The sequence below is a fragment of the Molothrus ater genome, chromosome 29, assembly GCF_012460135.2.
Source record: "Molothrus ater isolate BHLD 08-10-18 breed brown headed cowbird chromosome 29, BPBGC_Mater_1.1, whole genome shotgun sequence".
In the NCBI taxonomy this organism is placed as follows: Eukaryota; Metazoa; Chordata; class Aves; order Passeriformes; family Icteridae; genus Molothrus; species Molothrus ater.
Genome location: NC_050506.2, coordinates 2,191,047 through 2,212,882, shown reverse-complemented (window position 1 = coordinate 2,212,882; position 21,836 = coordinate 2,191,047). Strand labels below are relative to the sequence as shown.

Genomic DNA, 21,836 nt, shown 5'->3' with positions numbered 1-21,836 from the left:
CACCTCCCAGAGATAATTAAGCAGTAATGAGATTCAGCTCTAATCGCCTCGGCCCCTGGGAAGCGCAGGGCTGGTCCCTGTGCTGCTGTGGCCGCCACGTGCGCCCGCTCTGGGCTCTCACATCACACCAGCAGCACCCCAGAGCACTCTGCTCAAATGAAATCACCTGAGGGCAGCTCCTTTCACCGACAGCTCCCCCTCCCCAGCAGCATTCTGCACTTCTCACCACCCAAAACCTCTGCTGGGGGGCAGCTCCCAGCACCAGGAGCTGGCAGTGCCACAGGTGGGAGCCAGCTGTGCTTCTGCTCCTGCAGCTGTGGCAGGACAGGCTCTGAAACCAAAACCTGGTATCTCTGCCCCCTTCCCCAGCAGGACCTGGTATCTCTGCCCCTTTCCCCAACAGAACCTGGTATCTCTGCCCCCTTCCCCACCAAAACCTGTCTCTCTGCCTCTTTTCCCAACAGGACCTGTCCCTTTGTCCCCTTCCCTAGCAGGACCTGTCTCCCTGCCCCTTTTCCCAGCAGGAGCTGTCCCTCTGCCCCCTTCCCCACCAAAACCTGTCTCTCTGCCTCTTTTCCCAACAGGAGCTGTCCCTTTGTCCCCTTCCCTAGAAGGACCTGTCTTCCTGACCCCCTTTGCCAGCAGGACCTGTCTCTGTCCCTTTTCCCACCAGGACCTGTCTCTCTGCCCCTTTTCCCAACAGGACCTGTCCCTCTGTCCCCTTCCCTAGCAGGACCTGTCTTCCTGACCCCCTTTGCCAGCAGGACCTGTCTCTGTCCCTTTTCCCACCAGGACCTGTCTCCCTGCCCCTTTTCCTAACAGGACCTGTCCCTCTGACCCCTTTTCCCATCAGGACCTGTCTCTCTGCCCCTTTTCCCAATAGGACCTGTCCCTCTGTCCCCTTCCCTAGCAGGACCTGTCTTCCTGACCCCCTTCCCCACCAAAACCTGTCCTTCTGTCCCCTTCCCCACCAAAACCTGTTTCCCTGCCCCTTTTCCCAGCAGGACCTGTCCCTTTGTCCCCTTCCCCAGCAGGACCTGTCTTCCTGACCCCCTTCCCCACCAAAACCTCTCCCTCTGTCCCTTTTCCCAACAGGACCTGTCTCTCTGCCCCCTTCCCCACCAAAACCTGTCCCTCTGCCCCTTCCCCACCAGGACCTGTCCCTCTGTCCCTGCTGGGGTGGCCTCCAGGCTCTGCCTGACCCTCCAGGCAGCTGGAGGAGCCCCAGCAGGAAAACACCTGAGGGTCTCCACCAGACCAAAGAGCCCAGGGTTGTTCCTGCAGCCACAGAGCCAGGGACACCCGGCCAAACCACACCTTGATGGGCTCAGCCACCAAGACTGGAGGCAGTGAGGTGAGGCTGAGATGTGGGGTTCAAACCATGGGGCAGCTCTTGGCCTTGAAGAGCAGGGACAAAACACGGTCTGGGTTCTGCCCTTGAGCAGTGAAGAGTGTGGGGTCACCTCCCCCAAATCCCCCAGCAACCTGGGCACAGCTCAGCAGAACACAGACCACCAAATCACCCCTGTAGAGATGAGGGGATGCTCCCTCTGCAGACAGGGCCCTCCCTATTGGCACCATCTTGCAGGGAAAAGCAAAGATTTGCCCTTTAGCCACCACATCACACAAAAGCATCACCTACCAGGGCTTTGTGCATCCACTCATGACCTGGGACAGAAACCTCAAACCTCCCCTGACACTGTGCATGAGCCTCATCTAGAAGAATTAACCTTGTAAGTCTAAGAGGGTAATCAAATCTCATGCTCCAGGGCATAAGCCGATCACCAAAGGGGTCAGGAAGGAATTACTGCCCCACACTAGCAGGGGATTTTTTGCCTTTCCCCTGATGTAAAGCATATTGGCAGTTGCCAGAGTCAGCAGCCTGGCCCTGAAGGACTGATGGCCTGATCTGTTGTGGCAAATCCTCTGCACTAATTCCTCTAATGACATTAGTGACTCTTACTTGCTCCTCTCCTCCCCTGGGTTTGGCTGCTGCTGGAATTCACAGAATCACACACTGGTTTGGGTTGGAAGGGATCTAAATGCTCATCTTGTCCCACCCCCTGACATGGGCAGGGGCATCTTCAACTATCCCAGGCTGCTCCAAGCCTTGTCCAGCCAAATATTGCCAAATATTGCCAAATATTGCCAAATATTGCCAAATTGGTGAGAGAGGAGAGCCTGGGGTTGGGGCCTTGGACGTTTCCAGGGATGGGGCATCCACAGCTTCTCTGTGCCAGGGCCTTCCCATCCTCACAGGGAACAATTTTCTCCTGATATCCAACCTAAATCTCCCTCTTTTCAGTTTAAAACCATTCCCCCTTTGTCCTGTCACTCCAGGTCCTTCTCCAAAGTTCCTCCCCAGCTTCCCAGAGCCCCTTTAGATCTCCATGGAGCCTCCTCCAGGCTGAACAGCCCCAGCCTGGCTCCAGAGCAGAGGTGCTCCAGCCCTCAGAGCATCTCTGTGGCCTCCTCTGGACCCACTGCAGCAGCTCCACGTCCTGCTGGAGCCTCTTGTGGGCACCACCACTGGTGAACCCCTCATTCTCCAGGGCATCCCTGCACTATTCCCACTGCTGTCCACCCCAGGCATCCCAAGGAGCCACCAGGACATCCCAAGGAGCTGCCAGGACATCCCAAGGAGCCACCAGGACATGCCAAGGAGCTGCCAGGACATGCCAAGGAGCCACCCAGGAATGCCAAGGAGCCACCAAGGAATGCCAAGGAGCCACCAGGACATGCCAAGGAGCTGCCAGGACATCCCAAGGAGCCACCAAGGAATGCCAAGGAGCCAGGAGGACGTGCCAACGAGCCACCCCAGCATGCCAAGGAGCCACCAGGACATGCCAAGGAGCCACCCAGGACATGCCAAGGAGCCATCGGGACATGCCAAAGACCACCCCAGCATGCCAAGGAGCCACCCAGGAATGCCAAAGAGCCACCCAGGAATGCCAAGGAGCTGCCAGGACATCCCAAGGAGCCACCCAGGAATGCCAAGGAGCCAGCAGGATGTGCCAAGGAGCCACCCAGGAATGTCAAGGAGCCAGCAGGATGTGCCAAGGAGATGCCAGGACATCCCAAGGAGCCACCCAGGAATGCCAAGGAGCCACCCAGGAATGCCGAGGAGCCACCCAGGAATGCCAAGGAGCCACCAGGGCGTGCCAAGGACAGTGCCTGGCACAGCTGGGGCATCCAGGCCTGCATTCCAGCAGCTCAGGAGAGCTGACTGTGCCCCCTGCCCCCAGCCAGAGCAGGGGGAGAGCTGCCCTTGGGGCAGGGCAGGGCTGAGGGTGCTCCCAGGCTGGGTTTAAGGCAGCTGAGGATGCTCCCAGGCTGGGTTTAAGAGCTGGGTTGAGGATGCTCCCAGGCTGGGTTTAAGGCAGCTGAGGATGCTCCCAGGCTGGGTTTAAGGCAGTTGAGGGTGCTCCCAGGCTGGGTTTAAGGCAGTGAGGGTGCTCCCAGGCTGGGTTTAAGGCAGTTCAGCTGGCAGCCTGCAGCACAGCAGGCAGGCACACATCAGCTCCTCATCACTGACCCACAGCAACAGCAGGAGAGGGAGGGGAGTGAGAAGCCAGAGGTGGCTCTGGGGACACCTCAGTGCAGCCCTGCAGCTCTTCAAGGGGCTTAGCAAACACACACAGAGGGACTTCTTACACGGGGAGATAGTGGTGGGACAAGGGGCAGAGTTTCAAACTGAAAAAGGGGAGATTTAGAGGGGATATTGGAAGGAAATTTTTCCTGTGAGGGTGGGGAGGCCCTGGCACAGGTGCCCAGAGCAGCTGAGGCTGCCCCATCCCTGGCAGTGTCCAAGGCCAGGCTGGACAGGGCTTGGAGCAGCCTGGGACAGTGGAAGGTGTCCCTGCCATGGCAGGGGGGTGGGATGACATGGACTTTTAAGATCCCTTCCAACCCAAACCATTCCATGGTTCCATGAGATAAAATAACACGGGACACTTGTGACTCTGGGGATCGGATCCTGGCATTGCATGGCCCAGGAGAGTGCAGCAAGAGGCTTCTGCCCCTCTTTACAGCTCCTCCCACACTGGATGGAGCAGACCCCACTGCCTGCAGCAATCCTTTATCATGAAATGTCCCATCTTCCTGTATGTCCTTTTTTCCCAAAGAAAGGGAGCAGTGAAAATTGATTGCAAAGCTGTGCTGCTGACCAATTTACCCATTTACACCCCATTTGATGGGGATGGCTGCTGGGAAGCAAAGCAAGATGTGCTGCACTGGCTTGGAGAGCAATGCTCCCGTGCTGGGGTTTTGGAAGAACCAGCCCAGCCAGGAAAAACCAGGGTCCCCCAGCCCAGGGAACTGGGATTTGGGGACACCTGATGTCAGAGATGCACTAAAGCCATCATCACACCCAGCCATGCAAAAAGCAACTCCTGCTGCCAAATCCCACCCAGGGCTGTGAGACCTCAGCAAGGGTCTTCATCTCCAGCCAGGGCTGAAGAGCTGCTCATCCCTCAGGAACATCCCATCACTCAGCTGCTGCCTCCTTCCTTTCCCCAAGGTCTATCCAGCCATTCCCCTCCAGCATTACCAATTATTTTCCATTTGTCTGAACAAGGCTCCAGTCACTGCAGATCCCTCACTCCCCCTCTGCACCCCATAAAATACACTCCAGATCCTCCCACAACCCCTAAGGCTCTGTTTCCTCCTCATGATGGATATAAACAGCCCCAGGAGCAACTGGGACATCAGCAGAAAGAATTTGATGCCCACCCCAGCCCCCATCACCACGTGAAGCTATAATGAGGAAAATCTGCCATTTCCTATTGTTTTGCTGAGGAGCAATAAAGTGGTTCACCCAATTCTGTTCTCTGACACTCTTTAAGGATTAAGAATATATCCACATGCTTTTTTTACTGGGTTTTTTTCCTGTTTTTCTGGAGTGAAAGTGGCAGGAAAGAAGTGTGGCAGGTCATGCTGGACTAAAGGCAGAGGCTTGGATCTGCTGAGCCAAACTCCAGGAGCACAGAAAGCAAAGGGAGCTGCCTGGAAGTCCTGTGGTAATGGGAAATACATGGCCAGAGTCATCCCAGAGCAAACCTGGGCTGGCAAAGTGCTGCTGCTCCACCACTCCAGTTGAAGGAACATGGAAATTTGGGAATAATCTGCTGGTTTTTGTTTTCCCTCTGAGATACATGAATGCATTCCTACACACATGCACATGCGTGTCTCGGGCTTGGCTTCAAAAGAGCCCCAAGGAAAAAAGCCCTGGAGTCATTTAAGTCTACAATTGAGGGGGGGAAAAAAAAAAAGGGAATAATTTGAGTTGTTTGCGTTCAGCAAAATGGATACTTGTTGTGGCTGTTTATGATTGGAAAAACCACATGGAAAATGTCAACTGAAATATATTTTCTGCGAGACAAAAATAAAAAATAAAAAAAAAAAAAACCAGGGGGGGGAACTAACTAAGTGGGGAAGATACTTTCTTCTGGAAAAGCACTTAGATGGAAAGAGCTCCAAGACGAGGAGGAGCAACGCCTTGGTCCTGGATCCGCCTGGATCCGGCCTAAATCTCTGCTTGTTTTATGGATCGGGAAAAGCACGGCTCTGGTAGCCCCGAGTGGGATGGGAATGGGTGATTCTGGAAGCCCCAGGGGGAGCAGGCTGAGGAGGGGCAGCAGGGACACGCAGCACTGACCTGCCGGTTGCGCTCGTCCGTGATCCGCTGGATCTGGATCTTTTTCCTCCCCATCTTCTCGGGAAATCCTCAGCGCAGCCGGGACCACTCGGGCTCAGCGAGGGGAGCAGCAACCCCACTTTAGAAGGCTTGCATCAAAAAGCCTGGGGTGGGTGGGAGGGTGAGGGGCTTTGCTCTCGGATGGAAAACAAACCCAAAAAAAAGCCAAAACCAAAAATTTAAAAAAAAAAAAAAAAAAAAAAAGTTGGCGCGGCTCCGTGCTCAGTTCATGGTACCGTCCTGCACAGGCAGATCCAGCGGGGACGAGGAGGCAGCAGCTGCTCAGAAACCTGCACAGGACAGAGACAGCAGTGAGACTCTGCTCCCAAACCCCACACAGGCCCAGCACCCCACACCAGCCCAGCCAGATCCCAGCCCCAGGCCAGAGTGGGCTCTGCTGCTTTGTCCCGGCCAGCTCGGGGCCAGGAGAGCTGCAGAGGGATTTATGGATTTATTTATCCAAACTGGCCTCCAAGAAGCCCGAGGATGGAGGCCAGGAACACACATGGCACAGGACACACGATGCTGGGTGAGGAGGAGGAGGTGGCAGCAGTGAGCCCCTGAATCACTGCTCCTCTGTGACACTCCAGACTTTTTTTTTCTTCTTTTTTTTTTGCTCTTAATAAAGTCATAAGCAGTCGAGTGGCTGGTGATTAGCTTGGGCAATTTAAATCCGTCTCCAGTTTCTGCACTAATCTCCAATTTGGAATTTTTAAAATGTCTTTCTTTGATTGCTTGAAAGGAACCTCATAACCAGGCACAGAAACCCAATTCTTGTAGGAAAGGAGGACTCTGAAGGCAGCTGAGACAGCCTGGCCTTCACTGGGCTCAGCCTCAGGGTGTTTCCATGGATCTGGGGCTTGCCTTGTGCCCAAAACTCTCCCCAAAGGGACGAGTTCTGCAGATCTCAGGGGCTCCCACGTGAATCTGCATGCCCCAGCAGCAGAGGCTGCACCCAGATGTACCAGGGCACCTCCTGGCACAGCCCCCCAGCCCATCTCATTTCCCAGCACTGTGCTGCACTGCAGAGAGGGGACAAAGAGGGAACTCCAGCCAGTTCATTTTCCACAGGTATGTCCTTCTCCCTGCTCTCTCTCTGAGCAGCTGGATAACAGCAGTGATAACGCTGCATTTAAGGCAAGGTGCCCTGTGCCAAGACCCAGGCAAAGGGAAAAGCCAGTCCCAAAATAGCTTCCTATCTGCCAAAACTTGGCAGCCCCCAGCCTGACACAAAAAGCATTAAAAAAACCCAAAAAAAACAGGTTTTTCTCCCAAACCTATACCCCAAATTCAAAGCAGCAGCCACAGCCAACCTGACCAAGCTCCTCCTGCTCCTCTCCCACCCCAGAGCACCCCCAGACGCTGCTGAAGACCTTGGCCCCATCCTTCACCTCCTCATCAGACTATGCTCCAACAAAAAACCCAAATGGTCTCACTACCACACTCAGTTTTGGGGTTCACTGAGTCATGTGAGTCACTTCATCTTTTTCTCTGCTTTTTTTGAGGGGGGAAGTTAATCATGGTGCATCATGTTCTGTGGTTCCAGAGGAGGAGAACACGGAGTCTTTTCCCCATCCTGACACCCACAATTTGCCCTCCAGGGAGGATGAGGTATGGGGAGGCCAGGAAGAAGACCAGAGAGACAAAGGGCAGCAAAACCTGGGTTTTTTAACCATAAATCCCATCAGTAAAAGACTCTTTGCAAGGACAGATCATACAGGGATGGCATTTAATTCTTAAGTAATTATTTACCAAAATAGGTGCATGTTTCCTTCCCAGCAGCAAAATGGGAGCAACCATCCAGCTGTGAGCAGCACATGGGGAACACTGAGCCAGGGCTAGAGGCATCCTTTGGCTGCTGCTGCCCATCCCACCATGGAAAGCCCCAAAAGTACAAGTCCCAGAGCATCACCAGCTCCAGAGCATCACCAGTCCCAGAGCATCACCAGCTCCAGAGCATCACCAGTTTCAGGGCATCACCAGTTCTGGGGCATCACCAGTTTCAGAGCATCACCAGTTTCAGGGCATTACCAGTTTCAGGGCATTACCAGTTTCAAAGCATCACCAGTTCTGGGGCATCACCAGTTTCAGAGCATCACCAGCTTCAGGGCATCACCAGTTTTGGGGCATCACCAGTTCCAGAGCATCACCAGTTTCAGGGCATCACCAGTTTCAGGGCATCACCAGTTTCAGGGCATCACCAGCTCCAGGGCATCACCAGTTCTGGGGCATCACCAGCTCCAGAGCATCACCAGCTCCAGGGCATCACCAGTTCCAGAGCATCACCAGCTCCAGAGCATCACCAGCTCCAGAGCATCACCAGTTCCAGAGCATCACCAGCTCCAGAGCATCACCAGTTTTGGGGCATCACCAGCTCCAGAGCATCACCAGCTCCAGGGCATCACCAGCTCCAGAGCATCACCAGTTTTGGGGCATCACCAGCTCCAGAGCATCACCAGTTCTGGGGCATCACCAGCTCCAGGGCATCACCAGTTTTGGGGCATCACCAGCTCCAGAGCATCACCAGTTTTGGGGCATCACCAGCTCCAGAGCATCACCAGTTCTGGGGCATCACCAGCTCCAGGGCATCACTGCTCCAGCTCACACCATGCGAACCATCCCTCGAAGGTCAGTGATAAAGCAAGACCCAAAAGGAAAATGAGGATTTTTATTTCATCCACCTGGAGTGTCCTCTTGGCATTTCCCTCACTTTGAGCCCACCCAGGAGAGACCCCACAGCCCAAAGGCTCAGAACCAGGGTGAGGATTTTGCACACACACATCAAGAAATTTTGGAAGAGGGGGAACTTTTTGTCGGGTTTGCTTTGCTGCTTTTTCCCTTCAGAGTCGCCACTTCTCTAAACTGGCTGAAAAATATTCACCTTCAGCATCTTCAAAACCACCAGCAGCAGCACAAAGCAGCAACAGCTCCACAACCAGACACAGGGCAAGATGCTAATTCTTTCCGTGTGCTGCAGCTCTTGGACAGAGAAAGCCTCTGAAAGACAGCGGATTTACTGTCCAAACCAGAGAGGAACTCTCCAGAAGCAACAATAAACACTGCAGAACAACGGGCAGTAAATTTCAACTGAGTGAAAGGAAACATATTTTAACACAATTTCGTTGTGGGACTTGTTCACAGGATGCTATGGCAGCCAAAAGCTGCACGGTGCTCAAAGAGATGAGATGTTTGTAGGGATGAGGAAAAAGCCCCAGGGCTGCTCATCCCTGCCCTCAGCTCCACACCAGCTGCTGTTTCTTACATGGGAGCAGTGAATTTCCAACCACATTCCTCTCCCCAGGCCACAAACACAGCCCAAGTGTTTCAAACCAAATCCCCTTTTTCAACCACCAAACCAGGTTCCTCCTGCTGCTCTGAGTCCTGACTCTGCATCCTCAGCACCTTGGGGACAATGGTCCCAGCCTCAGGGTTTGCTCGTGCTGCTGGACAAAGTTTTCCACAGGAAAAAGGTGACTTGACAGGTTTTTGCTCATCATCATGGGGAGAAAAGGAGCTGCCATGTGATGCTCTTGACCCCTGTACCCTGCAGGAGAAGGAAAAAACCCCATGGGGAGGGCAGCCCTTGGATGGGGTGAGGAGGAGGGATGGAGAAAAGCACAGAACGTTTGCTGCCCTCCAAATGCACCTGACAGAGGGGATTTCAAACCCCTCCCTTTTCTCTTCATGGAATTGGGGTTTTGGGGTGACTTCATTTGTTTTTAGGTTGGGTTTTTTCCCCCACCATATTTTTAAACCCAGGTATTTTCACGTTTCCTGCCCAGGTGGCTCTTTCAGAAAGTCCAACCACTGGTTTGAGTTTCTGAACAGCAGCTGGAAGAGCAAGAAACCTGGAGAGCTGCCCTCATCTCCGCTGGCCCTGCTGCTGCTGGGGCTCAGCCCCAGCCCAGGAGGATCCCTGGAGCTCCCTCTCCCTCACCACACATTGCTTTGGCTCCCTCACTGCCCAGCCTGAGGCACCCAGATCACCCAGGACCCTCCTCTGTGCTCAGGTGGAATTCAAGCACCTGAACCAGCACCAAGATCACCCAGGACCCTCCTCTGTGCTCAGGTGGAATTCAAGCACCTGAACAAGCACCAAGATCACCCAGGACCCTCCTCTGTGCTCAGGTGGAATTCAAGCACCTGCAGCAGCACCCAGAGCACAGGACTGCCACAAGGAGCTGAGCTGCTAAGTAACTTCTCACTTTGGGGGTCTTGAATGATTTTTTATACAATAACCCCACTCATTAAAGCATCATCTCCTCCTTCTCAGACAGCAGCTTCTTCCTTTCTCCTGAGCCCCGTTTTCCAAGGAAACCACCGAGCATCCCAGCTCCCCCACCCTGACAAGGAGGGTCCAAGGGCATGGAAAAGGACCTGCAAATCCGCTGGAAAAAAGCCAGCCCGAGCCTGTGGCACTGGCAGGAATCTCAGGCAGGATCAGGGAACTGAGCATGAGAAGCTCTGGGCTGGAGGAGCTCCCCCCTCCCCGCACTCAGCTCGCACAAGTGTGACTATCACGGCAATTAGCACACATGCCAATTAACTCCGAGCAGGTGCTGGTTAACTCTGTGCTGAGTAATTCATCCCCGGCTCCCAGTAAATTGCTCCAAATTGGAGAGACAGGCGAGAGAGCAGAGTTAGCATTTTGCAAATGGGGGGGAAAAGAAAGAAAAAGCGCAGAGGAATCTCAGCTGGGAGATGTTTTTACAAAACAAGGAATCTGGGGGGCTGAATCCCCAGCTCCGAGAGCTGAGCACACAGAGGAGCTGATATCTCTTTCAAGTCTTTATTTCTGGATTTATTTTTTTTTTAATCTGCTGTACAAACTTCTGATCTGTTCCACCTACTTCTAAGTGGTTTCACCTTTGCTTTGCTCAGGCAGCGGGGGGCTCTGCACTGCTCCATAACTCGTCCCTTTTCCAGCCCCACGTTTCTCTGGGCACAAGCAGGGGATGCTGAGAGTCTCACATCCACTTTCTACAGCCGTTTGCTATTTTTAATATACTTTTATTGCATCCCTTTTTAGTTGCTCCTTACTAAAGTTAGCTCGACACACCGCCCCTCTCCAGAGCAAAGGAATTCTGCTGCCCTTCCTTAACACCCCCCTTGCAGTGCTCTGTGCTCTCAGCACAATGTCAGCTGAAAGAAACCAAACCTTGGCCATGCAGCTGCAGAGGCAAGATCAAAAAGATTAATCTGAAAGCTTTAGGAAGATAAATAAAGGCAAATAAACGCATCCTTTCCAAAAAAAATGTATTTTCCTTTGGAGCTCTTTGCTTTTTCCCAGCATGTGGCACCGTGCTCCTCAGTGCAGGGACACACAGCAGAGCCAGTGACATGAGGGAGGGCAAAATTGGGATGGGTTGGCACCTGTTCAAGGGATGTTTTCCTGATCTCCATCCCCAAAACAGGTCCAGTGCAACGAGGACATCCTTGGCTGCAAGGAAACCTGCAAAAGGAGCTTCAAAGGACATTTGAAGGTTGGGAAAAGGAGAAAAATGCTGCCCTGTGAAGACACAGCTCATCTTATGGAGGCACAGAAAGTCCCAGCTTGGAGGGAGAAATGCAGGTGACAGGCATGGCAGGTCACAGCCCAGGCCAGCAGCTGCTCCCTCCAGGCACCCAATGCTCCCACTGAGGGACCAACCCATCTCTTACCCAAGATTTGCAGAAAACACCTCCCCAAGATGTGTTTCTCCTTAACAGGCTCCATCACATCGAGGTCTGGCTGAGAGTAAAGGGAGGCTCCTCTCTGCCACAATCCCCCCCCCCTCTCCCAAGGAACAGGAACTGAATTAATGGACCCAAGCCCCAGCACGCTTTGGGGGGTGTCAGGTTTATCCACATACAGAAATGACAGCCATAACTTGTCCCAGCCTTGCAGCTTCTCTGTGGGAAAAAGGTCATGGCAAGGGAGCTTCAGCACACAGCCAGTGGGCAGGGGGGGTACAAGGTGGTACAGAACTCTACAATGGTCAGATTCTTAAAGCTCATCTCATCCCCCCTCTCTGTCACCCACTCACAGGGACACAGTTCTTCCCAGGACCCCACAGATTTCTTGCCAGGCCCTTTGGCAGTGGGAAGCCTTGCTCCATCACTCCAGGTCCTTGTTCAAAGTCCCTCTCCAGCTCTCCTGGAGCTCCTTTCCACACTGGATGGAGCTCCAAGGTGTCCCCAGACTCCCCTACAGCCCCAGCTCCCCCAGCCTGGCTCCAGAGCAGAGGGGATCCAGCCCTCAGGGCATCTCCATGGTCTCCTCTGGACTCACTCCACGACATTTGTGCTCTTCCTCCTGAGCTGGAGGCAGCACTGCAGGGGTGTCTCACCAGAGTGGGGCAGAGGGGCGCAATCCTGGCCCCTCACAGGCTGTGGGACCAGCTGGGCACAGCAGTGGCTCTCCAGGCTGCCAGCACTGACAGCTGGGCCATGTCCATCTCCTTGTCCACACCAACTCACCCTGTCTGTCCACTCAGGCAGGAGAGCCCAGGTGAGGAATGCAAACCAACCCCTGAGCTGGCCTGCAGTGGGAAGTGGATTACACCACACTGAGCCCCTCACTGGCCCTGCTGGGTGAGGGAACAGAGCAAGGGGGGAGGAAGCAGTGATGCTCTCGAGGTGGCAGTGATGCTCTCGAGGTGGCAGTGATGCTTTGGAGGTGGCAGTGGTGCTTTGGAGGTGGCAGTGGTGCTTTGGAAGTGGCAGTGGTGCTTTGGAGGTGGCAGTGGTGCTTTGGAGGTGGCAGTGGTGCTTTGGAGGTGGCAGTGATGCTTTGGAGGTGGCAGTGATGCTTTGGAGGTGGCAGTGGTGCTTTGGAGGTGGCAAGAGCAGCTGCTGCACCACTCCTGCCCCAAAGCTGCAGCTTTTAGCTCAAGAAGCAGCTGCATGGGGAGGTGAGATGGCCCCACTGCCCCAGCAGCCCCCAGCCCAGCTGAGACCCCTCCACCTGCTGCCAACAGCCACCAAAAGCAGCTGCAAATAAAGAGCAGCTGCAGCTGAGGTCTCTGAGCCTCACCTTGAGGACACCAAGTCCTGCACTGACACAGAGCAAAGTCACTTCCCCACCCATGGCCAGGGCTGGATCCCATCCCTTAAGGACATGGATTTAGCTCAAGTCACCTCTTGAACCCGCCTGTTTAACTGCACTCCTTGCCTTCCTGTTTCCTTTCTTGCTGCCTCTTGTGAGCTAATTGTTGTTTTTTTAACATATCCTCCATGCTGACACCAAGGACTTTTAGTTTCCTTCTGTGTGGTTTCTGGATCAGCAGGACTGACTTCCTTCTCCTTTGCAAAGCCCCTTCCCTAAAACACACAGCCAGAGCTCATGTTAACGTTGCTCTTCCTCTCTGGCAAAGCCCCTGGCACGGTGCTGGCTGCCAGCCCTGCTCTGCTGTGCCACGGGGGCAGTGCTGCCAGGGGAAATGTGGCCCTCAGGAGGGATGCAGCACCCAGGGATGTGCCTGGCAGGGCAGCAAGGGAGGTGCCAGCGAGTCCCCAGCACCCTGAGGGACTCCAACTCGCCAGCTTTGCATTGTTTAGCACCTCTTTATCTCCAAACCGAGATAAAAACCGCACAAACATGCTCGAGTCTCCTCCAAAGCTTCTATTCTGGTTTCAGGATGATGCTATCTGGGTTCCTGTGTCGAACCTCCAGATGCAGGCAGGGGGAGGGGAGAGGAAGGCGCCCGAACCGTGGCTCCAGAGCAAACCTCCTGCTCAGAAACGCAGCTGCCCGACCCTGCCCGGGGCCAAATCCCACTGGCCAGGCAGGTGCCAGCCCAGTGCTGAGCTGCCAACCCTCCTGCACCCCTGGCAGGGCTCAGATTTCCCGGGGATGGGCAGCCAAAGCAGCCCCCAGCTCCTCCTGGCAGCTGCAGGTAGCTCAGGGGAGCAGCAGTGAGGATTCAGGATTCAGTGAGGATTCAGGATTCAGTGAGGATTCAGGCAGGCCCCCAAGGAATTGGAAAGACACACACACACACACACAGATATTCCTGACCCAGATTCAGGCACTCTCCGAAGAAAAGCAGATGCCAAGCGTGCAACCAGCTCTGCTGAGCTGTAACAAAACCTCACATCGTGCCAAGCCCAGCCCTGGCACTGGAGAACTGGTGTTTGCTGAGCAAGGGTGGGTGAAAGAAAGGATTTAGGGGAAATTATTAAACTGGGGTTGATCTTCTCTTCCCCCACATTGTGTGTGCCAGAGTCAGACACCAGCACAGGGATTGGGATGACAGTCCCAGCATCAGCACAGGGATGGGGATGACAGTCCCAGCATCAGCACAAGGATGACACCAGCACAGGGATGGGGATGTCAGTCCCAACATCAGCACAGGGTGACAGTCCCAACACCAGCACAAGGATGTCAGTCCCAACAGCAGCACAGGGATGACAGTCCCAAAACCAGCACAGGAATGACAGTCCCAAAACCAGCACAGGGTGACAGTCCCAACACCAGCACAGGGATGACAGTCCCAACACCAGCACAGGATGACAGTCCCAACATCAGCACAGGGTGACAGTCCCAACATCAGCACAGGGATGACAGTCCCAACACCAGCACAGGGATGTCAGTCCCAACACCAGCACAGGGTGACAGTCCCAACATCAGCACAGGGATGACAGTCCCAACACCAGCACAGGGTGACAGTCCCAACACCAGCACGGGGATGGGGATGTCAGTCCCAACATCAGCACAGGGTGACAGTCCCAACACCAGCACAGGGTGACAGTCCCAACACCAGCACAGGGTGACAATGCCAACATCAGCACAGGGTGACAGTCCCAACATCAGCACAGGGATGACAGTCCCAACATCAGCACAGGGTGACAGTCCCAACACCAGCACAGGGGTGACAGTCCCAACACCAGCACAGGATGACAGTCCCAACATCAGCACAGGGTGACAGTCCCAGCACCAGCACAGGGTGACAGTCCCAACATCAGCACAAGAACTGAAGGCAGCACCCAAAGCAGGAACCCTGGTGCCCTACAGCCCAGATCACAGTTTCATCCCACACCACAGGCAGCCAGGGATGCCAGCACATGCACAGAACACCCAGCACATCCCAAACTGGGGACATGTTCTGCACAGGCAGGGTGACAGCCAGTGACCTTCTCTGCACTGCCAGCACAGCCAAGGACAGCAGAGGCTGGAGGGGACACAGGGCAGGAGCTCCACTGGCAAACCCACAGCCCTGCTTGGTGCTGTCCAAAGGCCAACCAGGGAACCCTCACCCGAGGGAAGGACCCAGTTTCAGGAAGGAAAAGCCTCTGGGACCAGGACAAGCAGGGCCTTGCAGCCCCTCACACCACTTGGCTTCCCAGAGAGGCAGCTGGTCCTCTCTCCTGGAGATGCTACAGGGAGGGACGAGCCACTGCAGGGCTTGGAGTTAAACAGCAGGACTTGGACAGTCCCCTACCCCCTACTAAAGTGACCTTCAGAGCACCCTGAGAACAGCAACCAAAGGTGATGCAGCTGCCAGATTAAGCCTCATGACCTTGAGCAGTGACCTTGGTGGTGGCATCCTTGCAGTAGAGGTCACCCTGAGCCTGACTGCGCTGTCCCAGGTGGCTCAGCAGCTTCTTCAGGTGTGCCCATCCAGGCTGGGAACCCTGCATGCCCTGGGGGCACCTCAACATGCCCAGAGCATCCCCTTCCCCAGTGGTACCAACTGCATCCACCCTCATCTCCTTCCACCTTTCACCCTCCATCCCCAACCCCTCCCATCCCAATCTTCACACCCAGGGAGCAGCAGCCAGACCCCCAAAGCTGCTCCCCCCCTTCCCCCATGTTCTCCATCTCTCACCAGCTCCAGAGGTGCTCCCTGGGGACACCCCAGAGCTTCCCCTTCCCCAGTGGTACCAACAGCATGCACAGGGCAGCCCTGTGCCATCCCTATCCACCCTCCAGCCCTATTTACCCTCCATCCCCAACCACTCCCATCCCAATTTATCCTCCATCCCCATTTACCCTCCATCCCCATTTACCCTCCATCCCCATTCACCCTCCATCCCTATTTATCCTCCATCCCCATTCACCCTCCATCCCCACTTATCCTCCATCCCCATTTACCCTCCATCCCCATTTACCCTCCATCCCCATTTACCCTCCATCCCCATTCATCCTCCATCCCCATTCATCCTCCATCCCCATTTACCCTCCATCCCTATTTATCCTCCATCCCCATTTACCCTCCATCCCCATTCACCCTCATCCCCATTTACCCTCCATCCCCATTCATCCTCCATCCCCATTCATCCTCCATCCCCATTTACCCTCCATCCTCATTTACCCTCCATCCCCATTTACTCTCCATCCCCAACCACTGCCATCCCAATTTCACCCTTCACACCCAGGGAGCAGCAGCCAGACCCCCAAAGCTGCTCCCCTTCCCCCATGTTCTCCATCTCTCACCAGCTCCAGAGGCAGAGACTGGGGGTAATTTTTTTTTTCCCTCTGCACTAAAGTAGGGTTTTCTAAATGATGGCAAGCAAGCAAGAGCCCATTATCCAGCTCTTGTTGCCCACCCCCACGGCTCCCTGCAGGGCATGAAATAACCACCTGCCAGCTCCCCGGAGCCCCTGCGCCGTGGCAATGAGATCTCAGCTTCCCCTGTCACTATTGTCAGAGCAAAATTTAGATACCTGGTAATGAGGAGGTTTAATATGACAGATGAGAGGTTGACTCATTAAAAAAAAAAAAAAAAAAAAAAGGAAAAAAAAAAAGAGTGAGAAGGAGAAGGAGCTGAATTCGGGGTCGGATGCTGCACTCGGTAAATCAGGAGGCTGTCACAGCTCAGCCTGCACTGCTGGGGTGCAGGAGCAGCTCTGCACCCCAAACCAGCCCCATACTGGGCACTCTCACTGGTGCTGAGGCCACAGGGAGCAAAGGGGAGCCATGGAGGGGGTGGACACAGCTGCAGCTTTTGGGGCCATCCAGTTCTGCTCCCCTCCTGCTCTGGGGTGGGGGGATGTGAGCCCAGGAGAAGCTGAAATGTTTCACTCTGAGGGTTCTCCTCCCTCAGTGAACCCCAGTATCACCCCAACATTGCCTCCATCCTCCTCAGCACCCCCTTCCTGAGGGTGCACCCATAGCCCAGGGCAGCATCACCTCGGTGGTCACCAAAGACATGGGGGGATGTGAGCCCAGGAGAAGCTGAAATGTTTCACTCTGAGGGTTCTCCTCTCCCAATGAACCCCAGTATCACCCCAACATTGCCTCCATCCTCCTCAGCACCCCCTTCCTGAGGGTGCACCCATAGCCCAGGGCAGCATCACCTCGGTGGTCACCAAGGACATGGGGGGATGTGAGCCCAGGAGAAGCTGAAATGTTTCACTCTGAGGGTTCTCCTCTCCCAATGAACCCCAGTTTCACCCCAACATTGCCTCCATCCTCCTCAGCACCCCCTCCCTGAGGGTGCACCCATAGCCCAGGGCAGCATCACCTCGGTGGTCACCAAGGACATTGAGGATTTGTCACACAGGGCACCCAAGGGGGACAATCACTGCCTCCAGCTCCAGCACAAGGCAGGATCTCAGCACTGGGACCCACTGGAGCTCCCAGGGGCAGCTCAGCAGCATCAGGGCAAAGCAAATCCCTCCCTGCTGGCAATTTGGGGGCTCTCCATGAAGGGATTTCCTCCCAACAGCACAGGGGACAACTGTGTCTCCTCCTGGTGGGTTTTACCCAGGGGAAATCCCATCAGACCCAACTGCTGCTCCAGGCCATCCAGAGAGCAATGGAAACCCACAACAGCCCCACAGGGCACAGCTGGCAGTGAAACTGTCCCAGGGGAACTCTGCCCTTCCCTCCTGTGTCACTGGGATGGGGACTGGGCAATGTCCTCAGCACCAGCCTGGCACATCCTCCTGCTCTCTGCCCAAGGGCGCTGTGGGCACAAATCATGAAATCCCAGAATGGTTTGGGTTGGGAGGAAACTTAAAACTCATTCCAACCTCTATCCCAGGCTGCTCCAAGCCCCACCCAACCTGGCCTTGGGCACTGCCAGGGATGGGGCAGCCACAGCTTCTCTGGGCACCTGTGCCAGGGCCTCAGCACCATCACAGGGAAGAATTTCCTCTCAATATCCCACCTAACCCTGCCTGCTGGCAGTGGGAAGCCATTTCCCCTTTGTCCTGTTGTTCCAGGCCCTCATCCCTCCCCAGCCAGGTCCAAAGCCCCTCTCCAGCTCTCTTGAAGCCCCTTTAGGTGATAGAAGGGGCTCTAAGGTCTCCCTGCAGCCTTCCAACAGTTCCAGCTCTCCCAGCCTCATCTCCATCCCCAGCCCAGACAAATGTTCAGTGCCTCTGTGCCCCATCCCCACCCAGAGCAGCTTTGCAGACCCTCCAAAGCCCAGGGTGGGCTCAGCCTGGGAGCCAGGGCTGCCCAGAGCCCCAGTGCCACCCCAGAACTCAGCCCTGCAGCACAATCCTCCCTCCCAGAGCACCACCTCAGCAGTGCCGCTCCCAAAGGCCACCAAGATCTTTCAAACCCACCTCCCACAACCAATTCTTTGTTGGATTTGCACCCCCAAGCACTGGTGAGGAGCAGCCATGGTGCCCAAAGGCTGCTGATTTGATTTAATTTGCATAAACTGACTGCTGACTGCATCCATGCCCAAGGCAGCCATCACTTCTGTCAGGGCCCAAGCAGGCAATGCAGAGGCAGATGTTGCTCCTGCATTGTCCCAGGCATTCTCCATCAGGGTTTCCACGTCTTGAGCTCCTGGGGAGGAAGCACCAGGTTCCCCAGGGGCTGCAGGGTCCAGAATTCATTTGGGTTGAAAGGAGCTGGTGAAATCAGGAGCCCCCCAATGCTGGGAAGGTGATGGTGGTCACCAGAAGGAGAAGAAGCAAAAGATCTTAATTTGTCACTGATATGGCAGTGCTAATTACTGTGAGGGTGATGCCATAGCAGAGCTCACTAGAAGGAGACGTGGATGGAAAAGATGTGGCCAACACCAAGAGGCCCAGGCAGGACCACGCTCCTGCCTCCATCCCAGTGCTCACACTCCCCCAGCACAGCTCCAACCTGCCCGTGGCGCTTCCAGCCAGGAAACAAAGCCACAAAAATTGGCATCCTGGCCATCTGCCTTTCTCAGAGGTGACAGGCCCACCCATCTTTGCACATTCCCCAAAAGCCACTGTGGTCCACAGCCCCAGACTCTGCTCAGAGCCAAACTCCAGCTGGAAGCTCACCACCAGACACTGTTATTCCATTTAATAAATGAAACCAAGGCCCAAACCTCGCACTGGGGCTGTAAAAGCACCAAAACCAGAGATCAAGGCCCTGAGCATGGGAACCTGTGGGAGGAGGAGCCACCAAAGCCCACCAGGAGGCACAGCCCATGGTCTGGCTGCCACTGAACCCCAACCCAACTCGCTCTGAGCAAACAGGAGGAACTGGGACAAGATGCCACATGGCAAAGACTGGTTTAACTTCCTCTTCTCCTGTGCTGCCTTGAAAACACAGCGTCTGCAACCCAGCCCATAAATAAATCAGCCACCAGCAGCACTCTGCTATCCAGAGCTCAAGCAGGGCACCACTGGAGCATCCCAGGGTGCAGAGACACAAACTCAAGGTCCCTCATCCCCAGCATGACACAGGGATGCCCCCTGTGCCACAAAGGCTCTGCCATCAGCTGGGAGCCGAGCCCAGCTCAGCCACAGCCTGTACCCACGTGCATCCTGAGCCAGAGGGGTGAGAATCCGGCCCCAGGCTCATCAGGCAGCTCAAATCCAGCAGGACAGCTGGCTCTCAGCTGTTGCTGCTCACTCACAGGACACACATTCTTGTCCCAGGCACACAAATCCTGTCCTGCTGCTCCCCAGCACCGCCCGGGCCACAGCAGTGAGGCCATGAGCTCTGCTGACCCCACAGCAGCCCCTACAGACCTGGATGATGCTTCCCACTGAGACAGATTCACCCAGAGCCCATCCCAGCACACATCCTCCTCCAGGAACAGCGTCCTGTCTCAAAAGGGGATTTTTTGAAGGCCAAATTCTGTGTTTCAGCAAGGGGGATTTAGGTCCCCAAGCAGCTGAACCCTTCTCTTCAAAAGCCACGTGCCAGAGGGATGATGATTGTGGCCAGCCCTGGGGATGTGGATATCGCCCACAAGGACATCCCAGCAGAGCATGGAGGTGACGCTCAGGAGAGCAATGGGAAATGCCAACGTTTGGCACCTTCCAGAAGCACTATCACACCCTGGGTCTGGCAAAATCTGTGCTGGAGAACCACTGGCACATGGCCATAGCCCAGGCCAAGGGCTTGTCATGGTTCTCAGCCACATTGTCAGAGGGATGGCAGAAAAGCCACTGGGATGCTCCCGAAGCACACAGGAGATGGACCCCGAGGGCAGGTAAGAGCCATTGTGAGTGCAGGAATGCCATGGATGAACACCAGCCACAATTCCTCTTGGAAAAGGGAAAATATTGGGTAAGAAAACCAAATACCACAGTTTTTTGTCAATACTCCCCATGCCAAGATGGGATGAGAAAAAGTAAGGCATGAGTTTGTAGAAAGAAATGAAAATATTTCGATCACAAGTTTTGATGAAGGATGGGGATGTAAAAATGCATCAATGAAGAGTTGCCCAAATGGCTTGTTTGCCCAAAAGAGGAGGAGGAGGAGGAAAGGGCTCTGCAGCTGCTGTTGCCTAGGGCAGCACTGAGGGCAGCCCCTCAGTTCCAAAAGCAGAAACCCTGGGACCCTGTAGTGGTTCCCAAACAAAGGAGACCAACCCTGTGACACGTCCCTCCAAGGCAAGCAGAGGGCAGAACCCACCTCACCCACCCAGCAATGGTAAAGGGCAGGGTTTAACCCAAAGCACAGCCAAAGTTTATCCTCCAGCCTGATCCATGAGCATCAGAGCTAGAGCAGCACATGCCTGGGAAGGGAAACACTTCTCCCTCCCTCCTTCCCTCCCTCCCTCTTGGGAGGGAAACACTAAAAACACTTCTGAAAGATCCCCTTCCTACAGGCTCTGCACCTTCATTTTCACAGACATGGATATGAACATTATCAGCATTATTAACAGTTATCCCAAAGCAGCAACAGCATAAAAACCCTGAAAAAATCAAAAGGAAAAAGATTTTTCTGGTCCCAGCCCCACCACATCCATCCCCACCACATTTAACCCAGCCAGGCTGGGCTCTAGAGCAAAACAAACATTCAGGAAACAGTCAGGGGAGGAGAAGGAGCTGGACAGAGAGCCCCAGTGTGACACCTGGCCTGACACCAGCGCCTGGCACCTGGCTCACCTCCGATGCGCCCGCGGCTCCTGCCGGGCATCCAGCCCCGGCCGAAAGGACCCAGCAGCAAAGCAGGAAGGTGTTAAAGTCCCCAGGACCAACCTCTGAGGAACCACAATAAATAACCTCTGAGTAAACACAGCGGCTGCTCCCCATTCGCCTTCCTGTTTGCTTTCGCAGATCCGGGCTGGGACGTCCACTTCCAGCTGCTGGCCCCGGCCCGTCCCGGCAGAGCTCCCGGCGGAGCCCCGGCCCCGGCACCTCCGGGCCCGAACGGGCCCTGGGCAGGGGGCACAGGCTTTCCAAAGGGATTTATCCCCCGGGACAAGCACTGGTCCTGCGTCTGAGCCCGTTCCTGCTGCCTCTTCCTTCCTGGTCTATGTTTGTTTTGATTCCTGAAAGAGGAAATCCCAGCTCGCCCACTCCCCCCATCAGGGAGCCGTGCTCACCTCTGTGCCTCAGTTTCCCCCCTCTCTCCCTCCCTGCTCAGCCAGCCCTGGAATAAACAGAACAAAACAAAACAAAAAAAGCAACGGGTCCTGATTCCTGATTTAAGGGCACTTCTGTGCTTTAGCACGAACACAAAGGAGAGGGGAAAAACAACAACTCACAGCGAGAATTTGTGTCAGGAGCAACAAGGGGGTCCGGGGCAACCCCTCCCTGGCAGAGCAGCGCCGACCGTGGAGGCTGACAATAGATAAGGGTCTAAATTCGGCGCTGGGCTCCGGCCCCGGGCTCTGTAAGGCGATCGGGGTGGGGGAGTGAGTGCCGAGCTGTTTATTTGGCTCCAAACTCCGCACCGACACTGCAGCGTCACCCGTGTTTAAAATAGGAAGGAACGAAAAGAAAGGGGGGGGGGGAAAAAAAGGGAAAAAAAAAAAAAAAG

The 21,836-nt window shown here is 54.9% G+C and overlaps 1 protein-coding gene across 12 annotated transcripts in view; it reads right to left on the bottom strand.

Moving 5' to 3' along the window:
• Window positions 1-21,836, bottom strand: part of MEF2D (myocyte enhancer factor 2D) — a 96,044-nt gene that overhangs the window by 44,000 nt on the left and 30,208 nt on the right. For 11 of the 12 annotated variants that reach the window (XR_008508877.1, XR_008508879.1, XR_008508876.1 and 8 more), the window contains one exon: window positions 5,657-5,985. Coding sequence is in view for 8 of the 12 variants with exons in the window: in XM_054517550.1 (XP_054373525.1) it covers window positions 5,657-5,710 (54 nt within the window). In the remaining 4 variants the exon portion in view is untranslated. Of the gene's footprint in view, window positions 1-5,656; window positions 5,986-21,561; window positions 21,614-21,836 lie in introns of those variants that run through there. The other variant, XM_054517553.1, reaches the window with a different exon arrangement.